At 43.1% G+C, this 27759-nt stretch overlaps 1 protein-coding gene across 1 annotated transcript in view; it reads right to left on the bottom strand.

Moving 5' to 3' along the window:
• Positions 1 to 27759, bottom strand: part of ATP2B2 (ATPase plasma membrane Ca2+ transporting 2) — a 1801891-nt gene that overhangs the window by 320430 nt on the left and 1453702 nt on the right. The window contains exon 15 of the mRNA XM_029600768.1: positions 18674 to 18916. Within this exon, the coding sequence (XP_029456628.1) occupies positions 18674 to 18916 (243 nt within the window). The remainder of the gene's footprint in view (positions 1 to 18673; positions 18917 to 27759) is intronic.

Below are 27759 nucleotides of genomic sequence, written 5' to 3'. Positions count from 1 at the left end.
TTCCTGCCACGGCGCCTTTAGAGGTTGGCCCTGGGCGCTCACACGTGCCCAGGAGCTGACTGCAGGAAGGCGTGGCGTGGGCCTTTCCACGCTGCTAGGGACGCGGAGCACCGGAGCAGGAGGGAACCAGATCCGGAGTTGAGCAGGCCAAGGAGCTAGGAGTTTGAGGTGCAGACAGCTAGCTACGACCACGGGAGAGACCGGGGGAGCAGTCGAGGCTGGGTCTGGAAGGTGAGCAGGGCCGGTCGCAGCCCTAGAGTGGCCGGGGCGCGCAACACAGACAGTGTAGTGGATACATGTAACGGCTTCCCAGAGGAGATGGTGGAGACAAAAACAGTATCTAAATATAAGAAAGCATGGGATAAATACAGTGGATCTCTGAGGGAGTGTTGGGAGTGTAAAGGCTACATAAACTGGATGGATGCATAGACTAGATGGGCCATATGATCTTTTTCTGCTGTACGGCAACCATATATGAAGATTTGTTGATTCATTTAAATGGACATATAAGGCAAATCTGTAAATCTGTTTGGTTTAAGCTGTCCGTCCCGATGCAGCCTTGGTGAAACATGGTCCCGTGTTAGGGGACAGAGTTGCACCTATAACCAGTCTTTGAATTGTTCCTGTTTTGAACATATGATATTTTGCCTACGTGAATAAAACATTTTGCTGATGAAATAAGGTCATCTGGTCTTTGCTTGAACTTTACTATTGATTTCTATTCACTAGACTGGATTTATTGTGCTGATTTTGTGGTGCTGATTTTGTGGCACTTTGTCAAATGCCTTCTGAAAATCAAAATATGGAGCAAATATATCTCATGCACATTCATTGTGGATATCCTGAAAACCAAGCCTGTTTGTGGCTCTTGAGGTTCGGATTGCCATATCAACTAAAGGGCACGTGTGGAGGCCAAAGAGTGACTGTAGCCACTCTCTCTTCCTGCCCTTTCCCTAAATCCTGCTGTTTAGAATCATAAGAGAGCACAGGATGCCTGTCAGCTGTGCCTAGGCAGCATACACAGACCTAGCTCCTTCAAATGCTGGCAATGTGCCACTCTAGTGGTCACTATGAACACAGTATAAAAAGGCATGCATCATATAGTCATGCTAAATTCCTGACAGAGAGAGGATGGCAGCCACTGGCAGCACCTGGGCCATACCCAGCAATTGCCTGATGGCCTTTCTGAAGCTGACCCTCAGTTTTTGCATTTATCCTGATATTTTGGCAAGCCCTTTCCATACTTATAAGTCAGATATCAGGCAGCTATTTCAGGAAAGAAAACAAAGTGCAATACTAGATATGATAATATTCCTTACCCAAAGAAAGATTTGAAATTTTAAAGTTAAAAAAGACTATCTATGTCCTCCATCACTGGTGAGCAAAGCCATCCCGGGCACAAACTACCTGTCTCAGGAGGAACATTTATTAGAGTTGAATGAAATATTTCTTGTTGAAAATGACTTCCTGGAGGATAACTTGACAGTGCACAGCTCAAAAAGAACATTAACATTGCTCAGAGGTAAACCAACTGCCAACTTGGCATGTCTCATACACTTACTTGTCCTTGAAAAGTATAATAAAGAATTGTATTTAATGACACTGAAGCTGAACTGGAATGATTTGTCTTTCTAATTTCCAAGGCAGAGCATTATCAGTGTTTCAGTGGTTTTTATCAATGACTTTTCTATTATGCATCAATCAAAGGAAAGCATGTAGGACATGTTTCATTACTGCACAAGATACTGCTGTATCTTGATTAATTTTCTGGTCAACTATTTAGCCACAAGTCAGATTCTGCAAAGTGCAAACTGTAGCAATCATGCACCTGAATGCCTAATTACGGGCATAAAAGTATCAGTTATTGTGATGTGCAACGTGAATACTTATTGGGCTGCGTATCACTTGAACTAAAGCTATCATTAATGGGAGTAATTTTCAAAGCCATTTATGGGCATAAAACTCAGTTTTAAGTATGTAAATGGCCTTTTAAAATTATTGCGGGGAGTTGTGAACGTAAAAGCATGAGCAAACACAATTGCACGCATACTTTTCTTGCACTACAAAGAAGTATTTCAATGGCGGAGTTGAGGAGGGACGATTTAAGCGCATACTTTCGATTTTCGAAAATATACACACACACACAAAGTTATACTTGCTCCTGAGCAGGCGCAACTATGTGCTTGTACATAGGCACTGGTTCCATGTATATCCATGAGAATAGCAGGACAACCAGTGAAATTTCAAAGCAAACTTATGCACATACGTTTGCTTTGAAAATTTGTGGGCAGTTTGAAAATTACCCTCCCTATGGCTACAAAATCATGTTTAGTTAGCACAAGTCAATGTTAACAAGTGTGATAAGTCTTAACTCACTGAGACAGACATAATTTAACTATACTTCTAAAGGTTCCATTACATTTTTTTCAGTTGCCTTGCCAGTCTAATGTATCTATTAAGATGTCTAGCAACTCCCTATATCCCCTTACCTCAAATCCACAAGAAAGCCATCCAACAAGCTAGAAGATGCCCCTCCCCTAAGACAGCAAGGAGGCCTTCCCATGGACCCAAAGATTTTCCCACCCATTGAGTCAGCATAAAAAGTCCATCACAGGCCAAATTCTACCACCACACTTACTTCCAGGGTTGTCTTCTAAATGGATACTGGGAGAGCTCTTCTATCCTGTCCAACTGGCATCAAGAACTATGATGGGATCTGGTGACATCATGGGCTAGCATGACACCCCACTAGGCACCACCAATACTCCTGCCTCCCCTTCAACACCATTAACACCATCCCAGTAGTAAAAAACATCTCCCTTTTGCCACAGTCTCAAGCCCTCCCTCCTAGCATCCAGAGCCAATACACTCCTTAGGAAACTGTGAGTCCTTCTAAACTCCCATATACCAGTTCAGAGGGTCTTCAAGTGCATTAAGACATAAAGGAGTCAGTCTCCTTCCTGCTGATCCAAGTACCACATTCAAAACGGCACCTGTGACCATCTGACTTTAACATGGTAACATGGTACTTCTGCCAGGGGTGGTAGAGTAATTGTGCTGCCAGAAAGAAGGTATTTGCTTGCTATGTGTGTGTGTCTGGGGGGGGGGGGGGGGGGGCAGGGGCAGCAGCAGTGATTCTATCAGGAAGGGGCTGGATGCCTATTAAGAAAGCAATACGCTTAGGTGGACTGCTCTAACGTGTATCACATACAGCTCTATACAGATAACTACACCTCCTGAGATGTAGCTAACTTTCTAACTTAATTATATGCAGCCCCCCTTTTGGGGTTATTTGCATGTGTGGTAGTGTTGCCATGTGGTGGTTATACCAATATGCATACACATTTTTCGTGTTAGCTAACACAAGTATTAACAACCATTAACACCTGTGTTAAGGCCTAAACCCATTAACAAATAGACCCCTTACTCATGTATCAGGTTTGTGTTCAATGGAACAAGCTAAACTTAATAATAAAAAATATGCATTGAATATATGACTATAAATTAACTATGTATAAAGCTTGAATAAAACTCATAGGTCCAAATGAGTTACCATTTTTCAGTACAGATGCAAAATGAGAATAGCTCTTTAGTACATCTCACCCAAATTGACTAAGAGGCCCCATTGTTTCTACAGCTGTTGAACATAATCTTATCACTTTTAAATGAATACCATTGTACATGTAGCACAGTATACAGAATTGGTAACTATCATACAAATGGTAATATCCATCAACTTATCCAGCTGTATTAAAAAAGGATATAGCTGGTTAAGTGACCATACAGTTCAAACAAAATAAAAAAGCCCAGTGGACCTGGCAGCCAAAGCATAGACCCCCACCTTGTACCCCGCACTGAATGTAGGAAGGGCGGACACTAAATGTTTTTAAATAAATAAATAAATAAATAAATACTATGTCACATAAGGGCTCTGCCAGACTGAGCCTCCCCCACCTCTCAAAACTCTCTGACAGAATTTAAAAAAATACAAGTGGTAGGGACTACAGCAGGCATACTTCTCTCCCCACCTGTTCCCCAGCATGGCTTAAGTTTTATGAAATAATTCCTACTTTGCTTTCTTTCTTCACCCTTCTGGTACCTTTCAAAAACTGTCTCTTCTGCCGGGATCATAGCAGGCTCTTACCATGATCCCGGCTGGCACTTTCTGCATCGCTGTTGGCAGCAATGATGGAAGCGTAAGTTTCAGTGTTGCTGACAACAGCAATGCAAAAAAACAAAATGACAGCTGTGATCCCGATTGGAGAGTCCCATTATTCTGGTAGAAGAGACAAGCAATGGGAGGGTGGGAAGGTGAGGGAGGAAGGCAGAGGAGGGGATATTACTTCAAACATGCTGGTGAGTAAGCAAGGGGAGGGGGAGGCTACTTATTTTTTTAAATGTGTCAGAGGTTTAGGTAGATGAGGTAGGTTCTAGTGCAGTAATGGCGAACTGCAGTCCTCGAGTGCCACAACAGGCCTGGTTTTCAGGATATCCACAATGAATATGCATGAGATAGATTTGCATTGCATTGTATGCAAATCTTTCTCATGCATATTCATTGTGGATATCCTGAAAATCTGACCTGTTTGTGGCACTCGAGGACTGCAGTTCGGTAGCTGGATAACTTGTCTGCTCTCCACCTTACTGAATATTGTCCTCTTAACTGTCTTAAGTCTCCTCACCAAAGCTTTGTGCCTGTACTATAAAAACTTATGGAAACTGAAAGAAATAGCTCGTACACTCTTTAATGCTAACTAAAAAAAATCCACACAGACACTAAGGATCACTTACTTATATGCAAGCAGAAATAAACCATTGAAGCAGCATGCAATGTAGGTGCTGTGGCGAAGGTGGTACATTACTCTACTCTTTACTACCTTGATTTAATTACTAGGCCACACTCCTTAGAAGTGATCCCAATAGGGCCCTACATTGATACAAAAGCCTATACAACAAATTTTAATGTATATATTAAAGGCTTTTGTGCAGGCTAAAACTAACCTATAGGCAAGCTCATCTGCATATGATGTTAATTTCTTTTTGTTCATATCACTGACTTTACGGACCCTCCAAATTACCCAAATATTCCATGGGCAACGTGAACTACAGCCGCAATGCTTCAGTGAACCAGCTGCAGGGCAATGACGACCCATCCACAAAAAAAAGATAAAGAAAAAATGAAGCCACAAGAAACCAAAATGGCAGATGTGTGGGAGGGGCTGGAAGGAAGCAGCTTGACAGAACAAATAATCTCAAAAGATCTCAAAACATGGTGCTTTTTACAAGCATACAGAGCTAATACTCAGGACGGTATATAAGTCTACAGCTTTCCTTGGATAATTTTTACCTTTTTATTTCTTAACTATATTAATGCTATTTTAGTTTTTAAGTAATTTTAACTATCTTATTATTTTTTATTGAATATTTTTCTTGTATTTATTTCTACCTTCTAACTGCTTATAAATAATTTTGTATTATGTAAACCGTTAAGATAGAACCTTGTGTTCTGGGTAACGGTATATAAAAATTGCATAAATAAATAAATAAATAAATACATCTCTGCACTGACATCTGAGGTCATTTTAGCACTGGACCACAAATTTGATAAACTTTCAGGACAGATTCAAAATTTGTGTGACTCCCTAGAATCCTTCAACAGCCGCATGGACATGGTAGAAGCCTGCTTTGCAATTAAACAATATTTAAAAGCCAAAGAAGCGAAATTAGAAGACCTCGAAACTTGCTCGCGTAGATGCAATCTGTACTTCATAGGTCTTCCTGAAAACTTGCCGGAGCAAGACTTAACTGCGACTCAGGAAACGTGGCTGCTGATTGCACTGGAGTTGCCATCATTGTGTGGGGGTTTTAATGGTGGAGCACGAGCACCGATTGGAGCCTCATTCGGATTCCAGACCAAAGCCAAGAGTAGTCATAGCAAAAATACTGAACTAGGCCCATAAAATTGCTATTCTCCGGCAGTTTCATAAACAGCGGGTTTATAAATCCTCTAATGTTTTAATGTTTCAAGATCAGTCAATGGCTATATCCCTTCAGCGAAAAGAATTTGTTGGAGTATGCAGCTCTTTGGCTAAATATCAAGTCAAGTTTGCCCTCACTTACCCAGCAAAGTTACAAGTGTGGCATGAAAGAACCACTCACAATTTTACTACTGCGGCAGAAGCTCAGAAATTTCTACACAACATAGAGCAGAAAATGAATGTTCTCATTGTGGATGGCTGATTTCATTGCTGGATAGACTTTACTCTAGCTGTTTTTCCTGCAGATGGAAACTACTCGCTAGGAATTTGTTCTGTGGTTGCTGGATTGCAACATACCCTTCAATTGGGAGATGGTATCCTTGAACAATTTTTCTGGGATGATATCTCTTTTATTTCATTTCTAATGGCTCAAAGTTAGTGTTGGACCTTCAGGTCCATGATTTCACAGATAAAAAATGTCTGAGTTTGAGTAATTGTTCTTTTTCAGCTCACTTTACTGTTACCTCCTTTAATGCAGGATCTGTTACTGGGTGCGGCACCCGAACATGTCTTTGATTTCCCCAGCTCCACTTTATGAGCTCATGTTCTTGTATGCTCAGGTTGGGGAGGGGGGTGGGGTAGGGAAGGGTGGGAGTGGGGAGGGGGGATTTGGGAAGAGGTTCGGGAGGGTACGCATAATTGGTTAGATGTCACCTCTAGCAAAATAAGCTTCTTTACTTTTTAAGTGAGAAGCAATCATGATATTTTGATATTATTTTTTCTGTTTGTTGGGATAATAATGAGCCCACTATGTTACTTTAAACTGCGCAGGGAAGTGCTGTCATATCCTTACAAAGTTGGTGATCAATATGGGGACCCAGATTAAGATTGTCACCAGGAATATGGCAGGCTTAGGCTCGCCCATCAAGAGAGAAAAGGTCCTGACGCACCTGCAAAGGCTTAAGGGTACGCTAGTTTTCCAGCCATAATCTCATATTACAGCTAAAGAGCATGTGAAATTGCGGGTGGGTCAGGTATATGCAGTGCTTGGGACCTCTCACAGTAGGAGTGTTGTGATTCTCATATACCATAATGTTACCTTTATTGAGGAACTCGTTTATGATGATCCGGAAGGGCATTTTATCATTGTGGTGGGTTCTTTGATGGGTAAACACACACACAATTTTAGTTTCTCTTTATGGGCCCAATCTGTTTGATGCTACTTTATTTGCTAAAATGATCACTCACTTTACAAAGTTAGGACCTGCTCTAATAATCATGGGTGGAGACATAAATTGTGTGATGGATCCCAGTATGGACCGCCAACAGAGAAATCCTTCCTCTATGAAGGCACTGAAAGGTCTAAAGTTTTTCTGTGAATCTTTGCAGCTGATAGATATATGGAGTGTATTGAATCCATCAATTATAACTCACGTAAACCCCAATATCAAAGATTTTAAGTACTCAGGTGAAAATACCACACTGTCAAAATCAAAATATCACCAGTACTATAGATATGTTAGATAGACGCTTCGGGTAAATTTTGACCTGTCATAATAGGCTTCATCTTATAAGCAGATTTGCTAGATGATTGGCCTTATTTTTAATCATCGGTCAATATTCTATATCATGAAGCAATTTTTTCAATATTTTCATTTGCATTGTGCAGTTCGTGTGACTTAACTTGTGAAATCGCTGAAGCCAAAAGTGATCAACACGCCCGACATGGGTCCATGTTTCAAACGCTCCTCATCCTTTATCAAGGGCTAGTGTTCGCCATCATTGAAACTCTGAATTTGATTTGAAGGACTACAAATACAACGCTGAACACTAGCCCTTGATAAAGAATGAGGAGCGTTCGAAACATGGACCCATGTCGGGCGTGTTGATCACTTTTGGCTTCAGCGATTTCACAAGTTAAGTCACACGAACTGCACAATGCAAATGAAAATATTGAAAGAAATTGCTTCATGATATAGGATATTGACCGATGATTAAATATAAGGCCAATCACCTAGCAAATCTGCTTATAAGATGAAGCCTATTGTGACAGGTCAAAATTTACCCTAAGCGTCTATCTAACATATCTATAGTACTGGTGATATTTTGATTTTGACAGTGTATTCAATCCACACACAAAAGATTATACTCACATTTCTGGGGCTCACCCTTCTAAAGCCAGATTGGATTATCTGTTTCTATCTCAAAGCTTGTTCTTTAGGTGCTCCCAGACTACTATAGAAATGTTTTACCATATCTGACCATTGTCCTGTTTCCTGCATTTTGGGAGATTAGGGAAATGGAAAAAGTGGTGATGCTCTTTTGCTGTACATCCAGGGCTAGAATATTTTGCTGTACATCCAGGGCTAGAATATTAGGGATGTGCATTCGTTTTGGGGGGTTAGGGAGGGGAGGGGAAGATGTATGGAAGGGGTGCCATGTTATGAACATCTGTCTCTGTCTATTTTATATACTTGTAAGTCCAATAAACATTATTTACATAAATTGAGAGAGTCTGCTGATGATTTTTTTGTTCCTATAGGCAGGCTTTGTTCTGACTCCAGCTGAAATCTATAATGTGAAACTTGAAAGTTTTGAACCAGTTCACCCTGAAGCACCAAATGCAAGAAGAGCTGGACAGAGCTCTGGTGGAAGACATCCAAAAGTTATGAAGGAAGGGAAAGTGTTGCTCGTTGAAAATTTTAATCTGCTGTATATAGACTGGATTATCCCTTCTGCAGAATTTACAAGAAATAGAGAGATAGTACATGCCCTTCAAGGGGCTCTGTTCAAACAAATGGTAATGGAACCCATGAGGGTGTGATACTTGACTTGGTGCTCACAAATGGGGATAATGTCTCTAATGTCTGACTAGGTGCCCACTTGAGCACCAGTGATCATCAGTTGGTATGGTATGATATTGCAAATAAGATAAAGAGAAGTCACACTAAGCCCCAAGTTCTGAATTTCAAAAATACAGACTTTGTCAAAATGGGGATGTTCTTGGGGGAAGAACTAGAAGACTGGGAGAAAATGGGTGAGGTGAAACATCAGTGGACCAAAACAAAAGGAGCTATTATAAAGGCAATAAATCTATATATTAGAAAAGTAAACAAAATTAAGAGGAAAAAGAAACCGATCTGATTCTCAAAGGAGGTGGCTGAAATAATAAAGGTAAAAAGAACAGTGTTCAAGAAGTATAAAGGATCCCTAAAAGATAGGCACAGGGAAAAATACCTGGTGAAACAAGAAAACAAAGAAATCAGGAATGCAAAAATTCAAGTGGAAGAAAGGATTGCCAAAAAGGTAAAGAGAGGTGACAAAACATTTTTCAGATATATCAGAGAAGAAGGTAGGCCTGAAGTGGTACAGTGACATTGAAAAGTGTCAAGGAGCAATATGTGGAGAGAGACGAAGAAATGGCAGAAATATCAAACAAATACTTCAGTTTGGTGATCACTAAAAAAAAAAAACCTTGTAGAAGGACCATTGTTGGTTGACAAGACTATAGATGCAGGTGGGGTAGACAAAACTCCATTAACAGAAGAGAATGTATGGCAAGAGCTAGGAAAACTGAAAGTGGACACAGCCATGGGGCTGGATGAGGTACATCTTAGGATACCAAGGAAGTTCAGAGATGTGCTGGTGGGTCCACTGAAAGACCTGTTCATTAGATCCCTGGAAATGGGAGTGGTGTAGTGTGACTGGATAAGAGCTATTGTGGTTCCACTATAGAAGAGTGGAAGCAGAGAGGAGGCTGGAAACTACAAGATGGTTAATCTCACCTCGATGGTGGGAAAATTAATGGAGATGCTACTGAAGGAAAGGATAATGAACTATCTACAAACCAGTGTGTTGCTGGGCCTGAGGCCACATGGATTCACCAGAGAAAGTTCCAGTCAGAAAAATTTGATTGATTTTTTTGATTGGGTGACTAGACAACTGGATCAAGGAAGAGTGCTCAATGCGATTTACCTGGATTTCAGCAAAGCTTTTGATTCAATCCCACATAGGAGGTTCGTGAATAAAATAAGAAGCTTGGGACTAGGCACCAATGTGGTGGAGTAGATTACACACTGGTTGATTTAACAGGAGACAGCATTTAATGGTAAATGGAACATACTCTGAAGAGAGAAATGTGTTAAATGGAGTGCCACAGGGATCAGTTTTGGGACCAGTGCTGTTCAATATCTTTGTGAGCGACATTGCAGAAGTGGTAGAAGGTAAAGTTTGTCTATTTGCAGATGATACTAAGATCTGCAATAGAGTGGACATGCCTGAAGGAGTAGAGAGAATGGTTTTAGAAAGCTTGAAGAGTGGTTAAAGATTTGGAAGATGGGATTCAGTCCCAAGAAGTGCAGAGTCATGCATCTGGGATATGGTAATCCAAAAGAGCTGTGATGGGGGTGAGACTAATGTGCACCGACTGGGAGAGGGATCTTGGGGTGATAGTGTCAGGCGATCTGAAGGCGGTGAAGCAATGTGATTGCTAAAGCCAGAAGAATGCTGGGCTGCATAGAAAGAAGAATAACCAGTAAGAAAAAGGAGGTGATAATACCCTTAAACAGGTCCTTGGTGAGGTCTCGAAGAATTGTGTTCAGTTCTGGAGACTGTATCTCAAAAAGGATAGAGACAGGACAGAGACGGTCCAGAGAAGGGCAATCAAAATGGTATGGGGTCAGTATCAGAAGACTTATGAGAAGAGGCTGAAGGATCTGAATATATACATACCCTGAAAGAGGGGAGGTGCAGTGGAGATGTAATGCAGACCTGAAAGGTTTTAATGATGCATGTTCCTCAAACCTATCCTTTGGAAAGCAAACAGTTGAACTAGGGTTCATGAAAAGAAACTTCAGGAGGGAAGACCCAGAACTAATATCAGGACATAGTTCTTCATGGAAAGTGTGGTGCATACTTTAAATGTCCTTCTGGAAGAGGTGGTGAAGTCATAAATAGTAAACAAATTCACAAAGACATGGGAAAATATGTTGGGGGGATTCCTGGACAGGGCGGTAGACATTTCAGGAAGGAACAGTGTTAGTCAGTGAACCTAGCCAGCTAACTTTGGCTGAGATGCAGGCAGGTCTAAAGTTAGCCAGTTATACCTATCCAGCTTACTTTTAAGATAGCCAGGTATATTCAGTGAAATCTTGAGAGGCTGGCTTCCCTCTAGAGTATATTGATGTCCTTCGCTTCCCAGATAAGTAGTGTTGTTTTTCTATGGACTTAAAGAATTGCTTTAGTTAGTCCAATAAAATGAGAAAGTTATCTTTTCATGGTTTTAAGAAATTTGCCTCTGTTTAATAAAATTAGAGATATAATTATTTTTATGTCTTGCACTATGATCTGTAAAAAGGACTAGAATTTTGTACTTTTATTTTTCACATGAATTTATTGGGAGTATATGAAAAAGGATTACAACATTTACGGTAAGAAAAAGGATAAAGATATTTTTTAGGAAAGTTTATTTATCTATTTTTACCAATGTCTGAAACCAATAGCACTGAAAATTAAATTTTACTTATGTCCAATCTATGTGTTTTCTGAGGTTTTCACCTTCCTTTAGGTGAATCTCAATTGTTTCACATGATTTCTGTAAAAGAAATTGGAATGTTATTTTATTTTATTATAGTAATTTTATAATGCACTGCATAGGGCTGAAGCCCGCACATAAGCCCATTTTGAAAATTAGAAGGACTATGTATACCTTAGTATGGCACAGGACTGCACATTTATACCTGTTAGAGAATACACAATTATATGTTTGAAAATGGAAAAGTACACACATGAATCATTCCTCCAGTTTATTCTGCCATCGGAAATGCCCTCTTTGCAGTACATGTGCTCTTTGTGGTGCTGTGCATATTCTTATGTGAAAAACCTTGGGGCTAATTTTCTGAAAGCCCATTTACACAATAAAAATATGTTCTATACATGAAAATTCTTTTGAAAATTAAGCCCCATGGTGCTAAAATTAGATCCTGCATAAATATAAATGAGGGAACACAATATGCAAATGAGACTTTAACCAGAAAGGTTTTCAGGATATCCCTAATGAATAAAATTAGAATACATAAAATATATAAATTATTTAAACACAATAATAATGCATGTACTACTAACCAACCAATTACTGGGTCCTTGAGTACCACATGCCCACTTCTGACAAAATGTGCTTTTGATATAACATAATTAACAAAAACAATTAAATGTTTACCATTTTCAAAGTTACTCCACTGAAATGAGTGAGAGAAATCTCTGTGACACATGTTTTATAGAGTAGATATGCACAAATCAGAATGAAAGCCTTTCAAAACTGAAGCCGATCGAAAGTGCTGACAAGCAAGGGAAAACAAGCTGATCGGTGAAAAAACAGCCTTTATTGGAAAAAGCCCGACTCTGGCCGAGTTTTGCTCCCGCAGGAGCTGCCTTAGGGGCTATTGTTAATGAGTGTCTTCAATGTGATTGAGCATACATCAAAATCATTTGATCCAGGCTGGGCAACTTGGTGTAGTAAACATATGTATGCTGCAAAACTGGTGCGATGAAATCCTTATGTAGCCGTGGTAAGGACTCACTGCGTGTGTGTTCAAAAATTACTCTATATTCCTTGTACACACATGATGGGAACATATATTGAATGTCAAAGACGTGCCAGGCAGAATTTGCACACATTCAATAGCCCCTGAGGCAGCTCCTGCGGGAGCGAAACTCGGCCCGAGTCGGGCTTTTTCCAATAAAGGCTGTTTTTTCACCAATCAGCTTGCTTTCCCTTGCTTGTCAGCCTTTCAAAACTGCCACTTCTTGTGCAAATAAATATAATAGCAAATGGTTTAAGGTCTGTAATTGCACCTAAAATCATGAACAAAATGAAAAAGATATGTATACTAATAAGTTTGTAACACAAGATAAATTGCTTTGCATTCAGTTACTCAAGAGATTATTATTTACACTCCTCTGCTCATGGTTTATTACCAAAATAATTAACACTGATCTTTTGCAACCACTGAATTCAGACCGGCACTGATAGCATTATCACAATGTCCTATTAATATAACGGAAAATGACTGCAGTATTAGGGTAAAATTAAAAGATGTCATTTCTGGACTGTATTCTGCAAAATCCAAAGGTGTGCAAAAAAATTATGCACATGGTTAAATCTCTGTAGAGCAAACTGCATTATATTCCAAACCAGTCCAAACATATTTTTAAAATGTATTTGTATTTATTTTGTTTTTCAATATGAGAAACATAAGAACAAACATAGACTGTCATGGCAGATAAGGACCATAAGGCTAATATAGTCTGCCCAATGTCTAGGAAATTTCATTTGTGTTTTTTTATTTTATTTTTCACAGGAATTTATCAGACATCACAGAATACAGTCAATAACCAAAACCTTGTATAAACAAATGAGACTTCAACATCTTGTAATGTCACAGCAACATTATTATTCTACACTTCCAATGTTGCTGTCAGAGCTCCCGGCTAGGGTTTTAGGTATCCGGAGTGGGGGAGAGGGTGGAATAGGAATTGGTGGACAGGGTCATGATTTTGCTGCCAAGAACAAGGAAGGCGGAGAGGCTGGCCTCAGAGTGCTAGTCCTTTTTATTTTTAATTTAGTGGGTTGGGGGTGGGAGATTGGGCGGTATGCCCTCATTTATTTTAAAGTGCTTTCTGGGGTGGAGGGGCTAGAGGATCAGGCTGTGAAGAGGCCTTTTTTATGTTTATGTTTTATTTGCAGCCACTTATCCGGCTATATATCTGGCCACAGGTGGCCAGATAACTTTCAAACCTAACTGGTTCTATTCAAACATAAACGGTTAGATCTGAATGTTGTCCAACTTAATCTGGATAACTTTAGGTAAGTATATTCAGTGGGGCATTTATCCCTCTGAATATCCAGGACAAGTTATCCAGCATGTTTTTATAATAACACGCTTAGGGCTGAAATCCAAGGGCCGGATTTTAAAAGGGTTACGCGCATAAGGTACGCGAGTAACCCTTTTAAAACGCCTCTGTGTGCGCCGAGCCTATTTTGCATAGGGGCTTTCCTGGGGGGGGGTGTCGGGGGCGTGTCGCGATCCACGCGTCATCGGGGGGTGTGATGCGGCCGGCGAGTCATCCGGGGGAGGTACCGCAGGCGTGGTTTTGGCCCCGGGGCGTTCCGGGGGTGTGGCCGCGACCCCCGGACCGGAACATGGCGCATGGCAGCCGGCCCGACGCGCGCAAAGTTACGCCTGCCTCGAGCAGGCGTAACTTTTGCAACAGAGATAGGGGGGGGTTTAGATAGGGCCAGGGGGGGTGGGTTAGGTAGGGGAAGGGAGGGGAAGGTGGGGGGAGGCAGAAGGAAAGTTCCCTCGGAGGCCGCTCGGAGGGAACGGGAAGCGCGCACAGGGCTCGGTGCGTGCAAGTTGCACAAATGTGCACCCCCTTGCGCTTGCCGACCCCGGATTTTATAAGATACGCATGGCTACGCGCATATCTTATAAAATCCAGTGTACTTTTATTTGCACCTGGTGAGCGAACAAAAGTACGCGCGTGCGTAGATTTATGAAATCTACCCCCATGTGTACAAATTACATGTGGACTTCAGCCTGAATTTTCAAAGTTGACTTACATGTAAAAGTCCACTTTAAAAATTAGCAGGACATAGCGTACCTTTGTGTGCTCTAATGGCCTGATTTTAAAAAGCATTTACAAGCTTAAAATTGCATTTTATATCCATGTAAGTGGGCTTTTGAAAACTGCTACAATATATGCCATTGAATTGTCCATAGGATAGTCACGTATATGTGCACTAAAGGGTAAATTTTAAGAACCTGGTGCACGCAAAAAATGAGCGACATGCGCGTGGCTGGGCCAAGCACGTGCTGAGCTCATTTTGAAAACCGACAGCCATGCGTGTATCACCCGGTATGCATGGAACTGCTGGGTTGTTTAAAAGGGGCGGGCCAGGGGAGGGGCAGGGTGGGGGCCGGCCGGGACAGCGCCATTAGGCTCTGTCCCAGGGAAGCACGTGCCGGCAGCATAACATTTCATCTCTTCAGATGAAGTAAGTTCCAAAACAAAAGAAAAAAAGGTAGGAAAAGGGATTTTAGGGGTCAGGGAGGAGAGTGGAAAAGGGAGGTAGAGTTGGTAGGAATTTCTCTCCTAGTCTGCTCCTTTATTGGAATGGACTGGGAGGGAACTGGGCAAAGGACTGATCGTGTTGGAGCACGATTCTTTTAAAATCCCCCCCTTGTGTAAGTGGATACTGGATTTTATAACATGCTCATGTTATAAAATTGGCGCGTCTTTTAAAATCTACCCGTTAATGCGCGTAAATGGGCTTTGGAAAATTGCTATAATATATGCTACATTAACGCATGTAACTTTTTTGAAAATTCACCCCATAGTTTTGAAAATCGAAAGTAGGTGCATAAATGAATTCCCTGTCCCATCTCTACTTTTAAGTATACGTCCCCCCGGGTAATTTTCAAAAAGCCTATTTAGGCATGTAAATGCTTTTGAAAATTAATCTTAAAGAGGTAAATTTTTAAAGGCCCACGCGGGTGTCCATGTGCACGCGATTATAAAATCTGATACCCACACGCACATGAGTGCCTGATTTTGTATCGGCATGTGCGTGTGTGTGTGTGTGCCCATTCGCGATTGGGCCTTTGCTGAATTCCCTCCTAGTCCTCTCCAATTAAGGAGCAGACTGGAAGGGAATTTCCCTATCCCCCTAACTGACCTTCCTCCCTTTTCCCCCTCTCCTCCCTGACCCCTAAACCCTCCCTCACTACCCTAATTTTTTTTGTTTTTCAACATACCTGCTCCTTTGAGTAGAAGTAAGTTGTGCACGCTGGCTGGCTGCCGGCGCGTGTTTCACCGGTACAGCGCAAAATAGCGCTGTCCCGGCTGGCCCCTGCCCAGACCCCGCCCCTGGCCTGCCCCTTTTTAAAGACCCGGTACTTCCACGCATACCGAGAGATACGCACATGGCCGGGCTGCTCTAAGAATGCACTCGGCGCACACGGCCTGACCACGAGCGTATCTCCTTGGTTTTGCATGCATCGGCCTTTAAATATTTATCCCTAAATGTATAACATGGATAGCTGAGACCACTCGGCCCATCCACACTCGCCACTCTCCTCACAATCTCATAAGAAAACACTGACATCTTTTTGGGTAAATAAGGCTGCAGCTTTATTGTGTAATAGATGACCTGAGCTATAACAAGGAACACTTCTTCTGCCCCTACCCCAAAGCCTGGGTATCATACCACCGCAGCACAAAGGGGACTACCTATGACCCTCCTGCATCTCAGACCCCTTCCAGAGAGCCACTGCCAGCAGTTTAGGCCTCCCCCGCTATGACCTAGCAGAAAGGGCTTTTTAGGGAAATAACCACCAATGGCCATCTCCCAGCCACATATCCAGTGTGCAACCCCCAGCACGCCATCAGCATCTTCAAACCCCAGAATCACAAGATTAACTACCCACTCAAGTGAAGTCACCACACCAACCAAAAAAACTGATTTGTGTCTCCCACCACCTCCCAAACTACAAAAATACGAGATAGAGGATTCAACAGTCAACTCACCGTAAGCAAAAGGAAGGGAGAGGGGGATCCTTGAGCCAGAAGAATCGGGAAAAGAGGAAAATTCCTCAAGTTGCCTGCTTTTAAAGCCAGAGCATTCAAACTTGATCCCCACCTCCTAGGGTCTCTTTGCCAACCAGCAAAGTTCCCCATTTCCGGGCTATAACCAAATCATGAGGCATCCAAAACTCATCCCTCATTTAAATCCACCATCAGGTCATGGCTGCATATTGAATGGGACAGACTTGGAGCCATGTTAATTACAGCTGCCGAGACTGGGCTGAACAGCCTCTCAATTATTTTAAAAAGTTCCGCATAAACCTGTCTAGATTTTTCTGAAATAAATATATTCCCTTTGATGCATTAGGAGCAATGCAAATGGAACTAGAACACATAATACTCCAGTACAAGCATAGCAGCACTGTGACTTTACATTTTCCAGAAACTTTAAACTTTTTATCTGGAAAAAGTCTGCAATTTCAGTCAATTATGGACTGTTTCTATTATATATATAGGGAAATCCTCTCAAATTCCTTTCTTGAAATTGTACGATATTGAAATTTTGAAAAAAAGAGAATTTTGCTAAATTCCTCTAGCAAAGTGAAAAAACTGCACAGTTGTAATCCTGGGCCATCTGCTAAAATATTTCAGTATTTATTTATTTATTCTATCGTGCAGTGCTTAATACACTTTCCTAAATGCCTCTCAAAGGCTCACATTATGAATTTACAGGGGAAATTTCCAGTGGTGTGCAGCCAAAAAAAAAAGCGATTTGTTTTGTTTTTGATTTGGCCAGTTTTTGAGATTTTCATTTTGAAATTCCCATTCATTTACACTTATTTTCAAAAGTTTTGCATGTAAATACCATTTTATGTGCATAAAACAGAATTTTATACACCTAAGTTTTACTTACACATATATCTCATTTTATGCACATACACATTTTACATGCAAAAAAACAAATTGAATGATGCACATCTCTAAAATGTTCACTTATTTCAAATGTTATGGAAAATTCAATGTTGTTTTTGACTAAAATATTTCACCTGTTTTGTCTTTAATTCATGGAAAAGTCACAGAAATCTTTGAAAGTTATTGTTAGCATGATCACTTTGACAATTATGACAAAACTGAATAACTATTTTGTTCTGGATGTACATTTCATCTATGCATTCATTTTCTCATGTTAATGAGTGTAATTCTTTATGTTTGGAACAATGCCCCAATATCCTTGTCCCACATTTCTCCTAATTTCCTTTCATTTTTGTACTTCAATGCAAAGTTTTTGCTATACCTAACCTCAATGAGACAAAAAAAAACAAAAAACCAGAAGCAAAAAAGCTCTTTCCATATAGAGAAGAAAGAAGAAACAAAAGGGCAATTTCCAGATTGAGAAGAAAGAGACATGAGACATGAAGAAAAATTAATCTTGCTTAACCCTTCTATCATTAATTCACATTGCTTATCTTTCCCTTGCTAATTTTATTCTGTAATATATTTTTCCATTCCTCCTAGGTATTTATTGCTAGATTTTATCAAGATTCTACAGTGTATTTCTTCTTCTTTACTTTTAAGGCAGGGGTAGGGATAGAGGAAGGGGGGATTTCTGCTTTGAGTTTCCAGCCCAATAGGAACCACGGCTAGAAATGAGCACCATGAACTTTCATTTGCAACTACCCAGGGATTTCGTACTCTATTTTATTTCCCCTCCCAACTCGCATAGCACAGGTATTGCAGTGATAGTCCTTGGCCAAGGTCCATTAAGTGCCACCACTGCACAATGACTGGGACTCCCTCTCCCCAGGGGTTCTGACGTGAATGCGATCTTGGTGGCATTCCCAGCCCTGGCAGGCCCAGGGAGCAGATCTAACCAGATAATTGAACCCAGGTCTTCTACATGGCTGTGCACAGCATTATCACTGAGCTATCAGGACAACCTTTGTTTTTCTTCTTATCCCTCCTATTTATAGCCAAATATGATGAAAACTTTTATTTTAGCTATCTCTCACTGATTATGCAATCACATTATCTATGACCATTGCCTATGATAAACAGGATATTAAAACACGAACATGGTTGCCAAAAACAACCATGAATGTTTGACAGCTTACCAGGACTTTTGTAGTATAAGCACTGTTGATGGCTATAGCGTTGACTAGCATGTCCAGGGTTTTGGAAGGTAAAGAATCTGGTTCAGGGATCTCTTTGTAGTGGACGTCTCCCACATATGCTTGTACCACCGTCATCCTGTTGGTTGTTAGCGTTCCAGTCTTGTCAGAGCAGATAGCGGTGGCATTCCCCATGGTTTCACAAGCATCCAAATGACGCACCAAATTGTTATCCTTCATCATTTTCTGTGTTGGGTGGAAGGAGGAAGAAATATAATTCAAAAGTTGTGTTAACCTTAGCATAACACTGTTGCTCTGCAAGACAGAGAAATAGTTCCCATTATTTTAGAACATTATTTTTTTAATTTATTTAATATACCACCCTTAGAGAAATACCATCAAGTTGGTTAACAAAATAATATTAAATTCCATCATATATAAAACATTTAAAAAAGAAAAGAAAAATCAAATAAAAAAACTTACACAAATAACCATCATACCTAACATACAGGCCGATACAGTAAAGTTCGCGGGAGAGCAGGCGAGCGCCCGCTCAATAGGGCCCGTGGAAAAAAGAGGCACTAGGGACACTAGCGCGTCCCTAGCGCCTCTTTTTGAACAGGAACGGCGGCTATCAATGGGTTTGACAGCCGACGCTCAATTTTGCCGGCGTCGGTTCTCGAGCCCGCTGACAGCCACGGGTTCGGAAACCGGATGCCGGCAAAATTGAGCGTCCGGTTTTCAACCTGCGAGCCACCGGCTGATTTTAAATTTTTTTTTTTTTTAAATTTTTAACTTTTTTTTAACTTTTGGGACCTCTGACTTAATATCGCCTTGATATTAAGTCGGAGGGTGCACAGAAAAGCAGTTTTTACTGCTTTTCTGTGCACTTCCCCGGCGCCGGAAGAAATTAACGCCTACCTTTGGGTAGGCGCTAACTTCTTAAAGTAAAATGTGCGGCTTGGCTGCACATTTTACTTACTGTATCGCGCAGGAATGACTAATAGGGGTAAAGGGGTAAAGCTAGCGCGTCGAAAACGCGCATCCAAATGCGGGTTAACAGTGCGCTCCACCGGAGTGAACTGTACTGTATCGGCCTGATAAAGATGCAATAAACAAACAGTCTAGCCTAACTAAAGTAACCAGATTTCTTAAAATGTAATAAAAAAACAATAGAATTGTACTACAATTAATTCAAATTGCAAACCTGAGCAAATAGCCAGGCTTTCAGGTTTTTCTGAAATTTAAGATAACTTTTCTCACTTTTGATACAGTAAGGTAAACGATTCCAGAGAAATGGTGCCAAGTAACTGAAAGCTATTTCATGTGTCCATGCCAATCGTAATTCTACTGGGTGGAAGAATTACCAAGAGACCAAAGGGAATAAATGGATTTACAAAGAATTAGATGAGAGAAGAATCTATAAACAGACTGTTAAAAGCTAATGTTAAAATCTTGAACTCACATCTCATGGTGACTGGCAGTCAATGTAAATTAATCAAGGTGTGGGGGGTGTCACAGATTCATATTTCTTGGCCCCTAAAGTCAAATAGGCCACTGTATTCTGGTTCACTTATAATTGCTTCAGAAGCTTTGCTGTACAATCTTGATATAATGCATTACAGTAATCAAGCTGTGATATGATTAAAGAGTAAACCAAAAACTCTAAATCTTTCTTGTCTACGAATGATCTTATTTAATGTAAGAAACAAAACTGTGAAAACATTAATGAAGCACAGCTGATACTTGATAGTTCATATTGACAGTAACTTGTCAACAGTCATGCAGGCGCACATGTATGCGTGTTTGCCGGCTCGCACCAATGGATACAGCTGTTTTATACCATATGTTCATTTATGCGTGCATGTTATAAAATCAGCTGCATGTCAGTATGTGCGCACAATTTCATATGGATGCATCATGTGCATCCATTTCTACCACATAACTTCAGGTATTTTGCTAGTCACTAGGGATGTGAATCGTGTGCCCGATCGTCTTAACGATCGGGTTCGGCTGGAGGGAGAAAAAAATTTGATCGGTGGAGATGTGAATCGGAATCGGTTCCGATTCACATCGTTAATTTTTTTTTAGTGAGGCCTGACCCTTTAAAATTGACCCCTTACCTTCCCCCACCCTCCCAAACTCCCCCAAAACTTTTTACGAGTACCTGGTGGTCCAGTGGGGGGCGCGGGGATCGATCTCCCGCTCTCGGGCCATCGGCGCCATTTTGGCTGCCACTCAAAAATGGCGCCGATGGCCCGATAAAAAAAAAAACCCACCCGACCCTTTAAAAATGACCCCTTAGCTTCCCCCACCCTCCCGATCCCCCCAAAACATTTAAAAATTACCTGGTGGTCCCGGGAGCAATCTCCCGTTCTCAGGCCGTCGGCTGCCACTCATAAAGATGGCGCCGATGGCTCTTTGCCCTTACCATGTGACAGGGTATCCGTGCCATTGGCCGGCCCCTGTCACATGGTAGGAGCACTGGATGGCCGGCGCCATCTTTAAAGATGGCGCCGGCCATCTTTATGATGGCGGCGGCCATCTTTAAAGAAAACTCTTGGGAGCCTCAGACCAATATTCTGGACAAAGAGATGCTTCGTCAGTTCCACTTTGCGCATCCTTCAAGACCCAAGCCTGGTATCCGAAGAGGAAATCGCCCTTTGAAGGGGGGTACTGTTGCGACCGTCGCTGCCCGACATCTCCACTACGCCCACCTTACCTCTTTGGCGACTCCCTCTTGGCCTGTTGGAAGTTTGGCTGCCGCGGCGTCATCTTGCCATTCTCCTCCGGCTAGATGCTGCATTTCGCCATGTTTCCCAGAAACCTAAGGGCGTGCCCATGCGGCACGGCCCCGACTAAAATACCAGCAGTGGTGCGAACCTCAGGGGCATCCCCCTGAGGTGACGTCATCTTCACCGGATATTTAAGGTCTCTGAAATCGCTAACAAATCGAGTTAGCAAGGGCTTTCCTCCAGGTATCGGCGGATGGGATTTGCTCTCCGCATACCTTGCTACTCTGCCTCCTCGGACTTACCAGGGGTACCCACTCCTCGGGGGCCTCACTTTCTCTTTGCTTTTCAGATCGCAGTCTGGAACCGGTACTCGCTCCTCGAGGGCCCACGTTCCCGGACTTGCTACTGAATACCACTTCTGCCAGGAAGTCATCGCTGCCTACAATACCAGTGAGTTACCATCTCTCTCTCAGAGCATTCCCTGGAACCAGGTACTCGCTCCTCAAGGGCTTACTTTATTCCAGCTCCTGGGCTGCTTCTAAGAGACTAATGTGTGAGTGTTACCATCAAGGTTTTGTTCCTGAACTCTGCATACCCTGCCTACTCACTATATTCAGTTTCTCTACAGCTCAGTTATCCAGGATCACTGTTCCAGTATCTGAGGGACTACAGCCCAGCCGGGCGCTTCCAGCTCACTACTGCCACCTCTGGTGGCTCCATATACTGTCTAATAAAAGAACTAGTGTGTGTCTGTCTCCATACTCTGAGCCTGACCGGTGGTCCCTCTTGGGATATTCCCCCGGGGGCGTGGTCATCTGCTACCGGCCCAAGGATCCACCCACAACTACCTCAAACACCAACAGATTGCTAACTCCATGGATCTGGCACAACTCAATGCCTTGCAGGCCATACCAGGCCTGGCCCAACGCATTGTGGAGCAGCAAGATGCCTTGGAGAAACTTACTTCAGCGTTTCATCAGCTACACACACAGAAGGTTCAAGGCACAGCTTCCAACAATGAAGGTCAGTTACAGGAGGTAACTTTAAAGACTGCTGTACCGCTGGTGGCTCCAACCCGCTTTTCCGGTGAAATCCAGAAGACCCGGGGCTTCTTAAACCAGTGCTGCATGCATTTTGCCTTACAGCCATCTTTATTTCCTATGGCTCTTTCCAAGACTACCTACATCCTTTCATACCTGGATGGTAGGGCCTTGTCTTGGGCATCTACCTTGTGGGAGCACAAGAACCCCATTTTGCAGGACATAGAAGAATTTATGGACTTGTTTAAATCCGTTTTCAATGACCCTGCTCGTACTGCTGTTGCCGATTCTTCTTTGGTGGAATTGAAGCAAGGCAACAGATCATTGGCTGAATTTGCCATCGAGTTCAAAACTCTTGAGGAGAACTCCGCTGGGACCCCAAATGTCTCAAGACACTCTTTTGCAGAGGCCTGGATACCCGTTTAAAGGATGAGCTGGCTGCTCGTGAAACACCTGACTCGCTGGACAAATTAGTAGCCTTGGCCAATCGGATTGATCACCGGCTCCGGGACAAGGTGAAGGAACTTCGGCCTAAGATGTTACCTGGGTTGAAACAGGCTCGTGCGATATCTGCACCTCGGATGGTTCCAGTAATTCTTGCTGCTGATAAAGATGAACCGATGCAACTTGGTCATGGACGTTTAAGTTCCAAAGAAAGAAGACTTTGGAAAAGGCGCGGCCTTTGCATATACTGTGATCAGCCCAGCCATGATGTCTCTACATGCTCCATCCGTCCGGAAAACAGACGGGTCTATGTCCTGCAGGAGGACTGTTCTTAGGCCATACTGCGCCCTCTCCTCTGCTTTCTCTTCCAGTCTCCTTGACTTACGGACCAGTCACAGTTTGGACTCCTGCCCCAATGGGCTCAGGGGCAGAAGGCAACTTCATTCTCAGACGTCTAGTGGAAGACTTGAGGAGTCCCCTCATCAAGCTGAAAGATCCACTACTGTGTCATCATTTGAAGTGAGCTATGGAAGTTCCCCAACACCGCCACTTCCACTGAAGCTCAGTGATGTCCCAGCAGTTCAATCCACTGCTGTTGACATTCATAACGCTTTCCACGTTTCACTTCTGAAACCACTCATACTCAGTGAATTTTCTTCCAAACTTCAAGATCCACCTGTCATCAATGCAGAAGATGACTTAGAATTCAAAGTCGAAGAGGTCCTGGATGTTCATAAAAGAGGCAATACTTTTGAATACTTTCTGAAGTGGGAAGGTTTCAGCCCCGACAAAAACTCTTGGGAGCCTCAGACCAATATTCTGGACAAAGAGATGCTTCGTCAGTTCCACCTCGTGCATCCGTCAAGACCCAAGCCTGGTACCTGAAGAGGAAATCGCCCTTTGAAGGGGGTACCTGTTGCGACCGTCGCTGCCCGACGTCTCCACTACGCCCACCTTACCTCTTTGGCGACTCCCTCTTGGCCTGTTGGAAGTTTGGCTGCCGCGGCGGCATCTTGCCATTCTCCTCCGGCGTCCCCGGACCGACTAGACGCTGCACTTCGCCATGTTTCCCAGAAACCTAAGGGCGTGCCCATGCGGCGCGGCCCTGACTAAAGTAACAGCAGTGGTGCGAACCTCAGGGGCGTCCTCCTGAGGTGACGTCATCTTCACCAGATATTTAAGGTCTCTGAAATCGCTAAAGAATCGAGTTAGCAAAGGCTTTCCTCCAGGTATCGGCGGATGGGATTCGCTCTCTGCATATCTTGCTACTCTGCCTCCTCGGACTTACCAGGGGTACCCGCTCCTCGGGGGCCTCGCTTTCTCTTTGCTTTTCAGATCGCAATCTGGAACCAGTACTCGCTCCTCGAGGGCCCACGTTCCCGGACTTGCTACTGAATACCACTTCTGCCAGGAAGTCATCGCTGCCTACAACACCAGTGAGTTACCATCTCTCTCTCAGAGCATTTCCTGGAACTAGGTACTCGCTCCTCGAGGGCCTACTTCATTCCATCTCCTGGGCTGCTTCTAAGAGACTAATGTGTGAGTGTTACCATCAAGTTCTGTTCCTGAACTCTGCATACCCTGCCTACTCACTATCTTCAGTTTCTCTACAGCTCAGTTATCCAGGATCGCTGTTCCAGTATCTGAGGGACTACAGCGCAGCCAGTCGCTTCCAGCTCACTACTGCCACCTCTGGTGGTTCCATATACTGTCTAATAAAAGAATTAGTGTGTGTCTGTCTCCACACTCTCGGGATCTTCCCTCGGGGTCCTCTCTGGATCTTCCCCCAGGGGTGTGGTCATCTGCCACCGGTCCAAGGATCCACCCACAACTACCTCAAACACCAACAGTTGGTGTGCGTGTCTACTAAAATCCCCTCACGCGACAGAGGGGCATTTGCGCGCACATGCGTGCGTCCATATAATAATGTATGTAGATGTATTGTGTATAGCCTGTTTTATACCATGCACACATATATGCACGTGTTATAAAATGGCTGCATCCTTAGGTGTGAATTGGCACATTGCACGCACTTGCGCCCGTACACCAGTATGAAAGTTACCTTCCCTGTGAACAATCTTAAAGGGAAGCTAAATAGTACTCTCTTATTGCCTGAATTTATTTCATCATACACAAAATAACAATTTAAACAAAAATAAATTACAAAGGTAGGGTAAATCTCCTCATGCAATTGAATAAGATTTCACAAAAAATATTTGCAACTTCCCTAAGGAATTTTTCCTCTAAATTTACTGCTTATGGAAAGTTGAGGCCAATTAGGAAGATCACTATGATTGAATCAGCATTCCTTCCCAAGTAACTAGCAGGGTTATAATGATGATGAACCAGAGAACCAAGGAGCCGATGCAATATTTGTGCACTGAAAGCGAGCACTGAACAGTCAGCACTCGCTTTCCTAACGTGCCCCAAAGCGACCCTCCTGGGGCCGCCATGCAATATTTAAATTAGGGGTCGCATTATCAAGGAGGCTACGAGAGTCGGCTGTCCACCGGTTAGGAAAACAGCCACCAAATTTATCGGCGTCGGTTTCCTAAACGGTGCACAGCCAGGGGTACAGGAAATGAACGCTTGGCAACTGAGTGTCTGTTTCCTGCACCCGACTGCCGGCACTTTTTTTTTTTTAATTATTTTTTTAAAGATTTGTTCCTCCATAAGTAGGGTGCTTTTTTGTGATACTTTTAGGAGCACATTGCTTTTTTTTGCATTCGGAGTGAATAAATAGCCTCATTCACTAGGGATGTGAATCGTGTCCTCGATCGTCTTAACGATCGATTTCGGCTGGGAGGGGGAGGGAATCGTATTGTTGCCGTTTGGGGGGGTAAAATATCGTGAAAAATCGTGAAAAAATCGTTAAAAAAATCGAAAAATCGAAAAACCGGCACATTAAAACCCCCTAAAACCCACCCCCGCCCCTTTAAATTAAATCCCCCCCCCCCCCGAACCCCCCCCCCCCAAATAACTTAAATAACCTGCGGGTCCAGCGGCGGTCCGGAACGGCAGCGGTCCGGAACGGGCTCCTGCTCCTGCATCTTGTCGTCTTCGGCCGGCGCCATTTTCCAAAATGGCGCCGAAAAATGGCGGCGGCCATAGACGAAAAAGATTGGACGGCAGGAGGTCTTTCCGGACCCCCGCTGGACTTTTGGCAAGTCTCGTGGGGGTCAGGAGGCCCCCCACAAGCTGGCCAAAAGTTCCTGGAGGTCCAGCGGGGGTCAGGGAGCGATTTCCCGCCGCGAATCGTTTTCGTACGGAAAATGGCGCCGGCCATACGCGTATGGCCGGCGCCATTTTCCGTACGGAAAATGGCGCCGGCAGGAGATCGACTGCAGGAGGTCGTTCAGCGAGGCGCCGGAACCCTCGCTGAACGACCTCCTGCAGTCGATCTCCTGCCGGCGCCATTTTCCGTACGAAAACGATTTGCGGCGGGAAATCGCTCCCTGACCCCCGCTGGACCTCCAGGAACTTTTGGCCAGCTTGTGGGGGGCCTCCTGACCCCCACGAGACTTGCCAAAAGTCCAGCGGGGGTCCGGAAGGACCTCCTGCCGTCCAATCTTTTTCGTCTATGGCCGCCGCCATTTTTCGGCGCCATTTTGGAAAATGGCGCCGGCCGAAGACGACAAGATGCAGGAGCAGGAGCCCGTTCCGGACCGCTGCCGTTCCGGACCGCCGCTGGACCCGCAGGTTATTTAAGTTATTTGGGGGGGTTCGGGAGGGTGGGGGATTTAATTTAAAGGGTCGGGGGTGGGTTTTAGGGGGTTTTAGTGTGCCGGCTCACGATTCTAACGATTTATAACGATAAATCGTTAGAATCTGTATTGTATTGTGTTCCATAACGGTTTAAGACGATATTAAAATTATCGGACGATAATTTTAATCGTCCTAAAACGATTCACATCCCTATCATTCACATGCATTTGCATGTGATGAGCGCTATTAGTTTCACTCCGCGTTGGACAAGCATTGTGTGAGGCGCTAATCCCTTTATTGCATAAGGGGATTAGGTAGCGCCTATATAACGTGCGTCCAACTGCAGGTTATATAGTACGCTCGGCTGAGAACACTGTATTGTAATGGCCTCCAAGAATGTGTTGGAAAATGTAAGCAAGCAAGGAGTACAGCAGAGAAAAGGTTGTTGAGATCCAGCCACACCCAGCTTGCTAATAAACCTTTCTCTATCAGTCAAAGGAGGAAGAGAGAACCAGTGAGGAAAGCTTCCGGTAGAATAGCTGCCCAATCTCTCCTCAGCCAAGTAAGGCAAACTTAATTCCGAGAAAAGAGGGATTTTCTCTGTGGGGTTCTTAAACCACTTTTTTCTTGCTCAAAGTGTCTATGTTTAAACCCGTGGGTCCTCTTACTTATTTTGCAACAAAAAATTATGTAGGAATTTTAGTTTGTGGAAACCAGTTTAAAACCCTGGGCTTTTCTCTATGCATAAGCCAAGTGCTCTTCCTAACTGCAACTCCTTTGGGTTTAAAAGCTTAGAGAATAATTTTCAAAGCTCTGCGTGTGCGCCCATATACATGTATATATGGGTGCATGCAAAGTTGTTATATTATTTTATAACCTGTGCAGATATGATATCTGCAGGTTATAAAATACAAGTATATATGCGGGCAAACATGCTTGCGTATGTAAAACTGTGCACCACATAAGTTCAGACTTATCCAGCTAAGCAGCAGCACTTTATCCGGATGAATTATGATTTATCCAGCTAAGAAGTGGCAAATTAGTAGAAAATTGGTGGGGGTAATGGGTCTCTACTCAGCATGGCAGAGACCTGTACTCAGGTTAATTCTAGGGCCTTGATATTTCTCAGTCCTATTTTTTGGTGCTCAGGCACAGCAAACAGCAT

Source organism: Rhinatrema bivittatum, chromosome 4 (genome assembly GCF_901001135.1).
Source record: "Rhinatrema bivittatum chromosome 4, aRhiBiv1.1, whole genome shotgun sequence".
In the NCBI taxonomy this organism is placed as follows: Eukaryota; Metazoa; Chordata; class Amphibia; order Gymnophiona; family Rhinatrematidae; genus Rhinatrema; species Rhinatrema bivittatum.
Note: the sequence above shows the minus strand (reverse complement) of the source record. Positions and strands in the feature narration are given on the sequence as shown.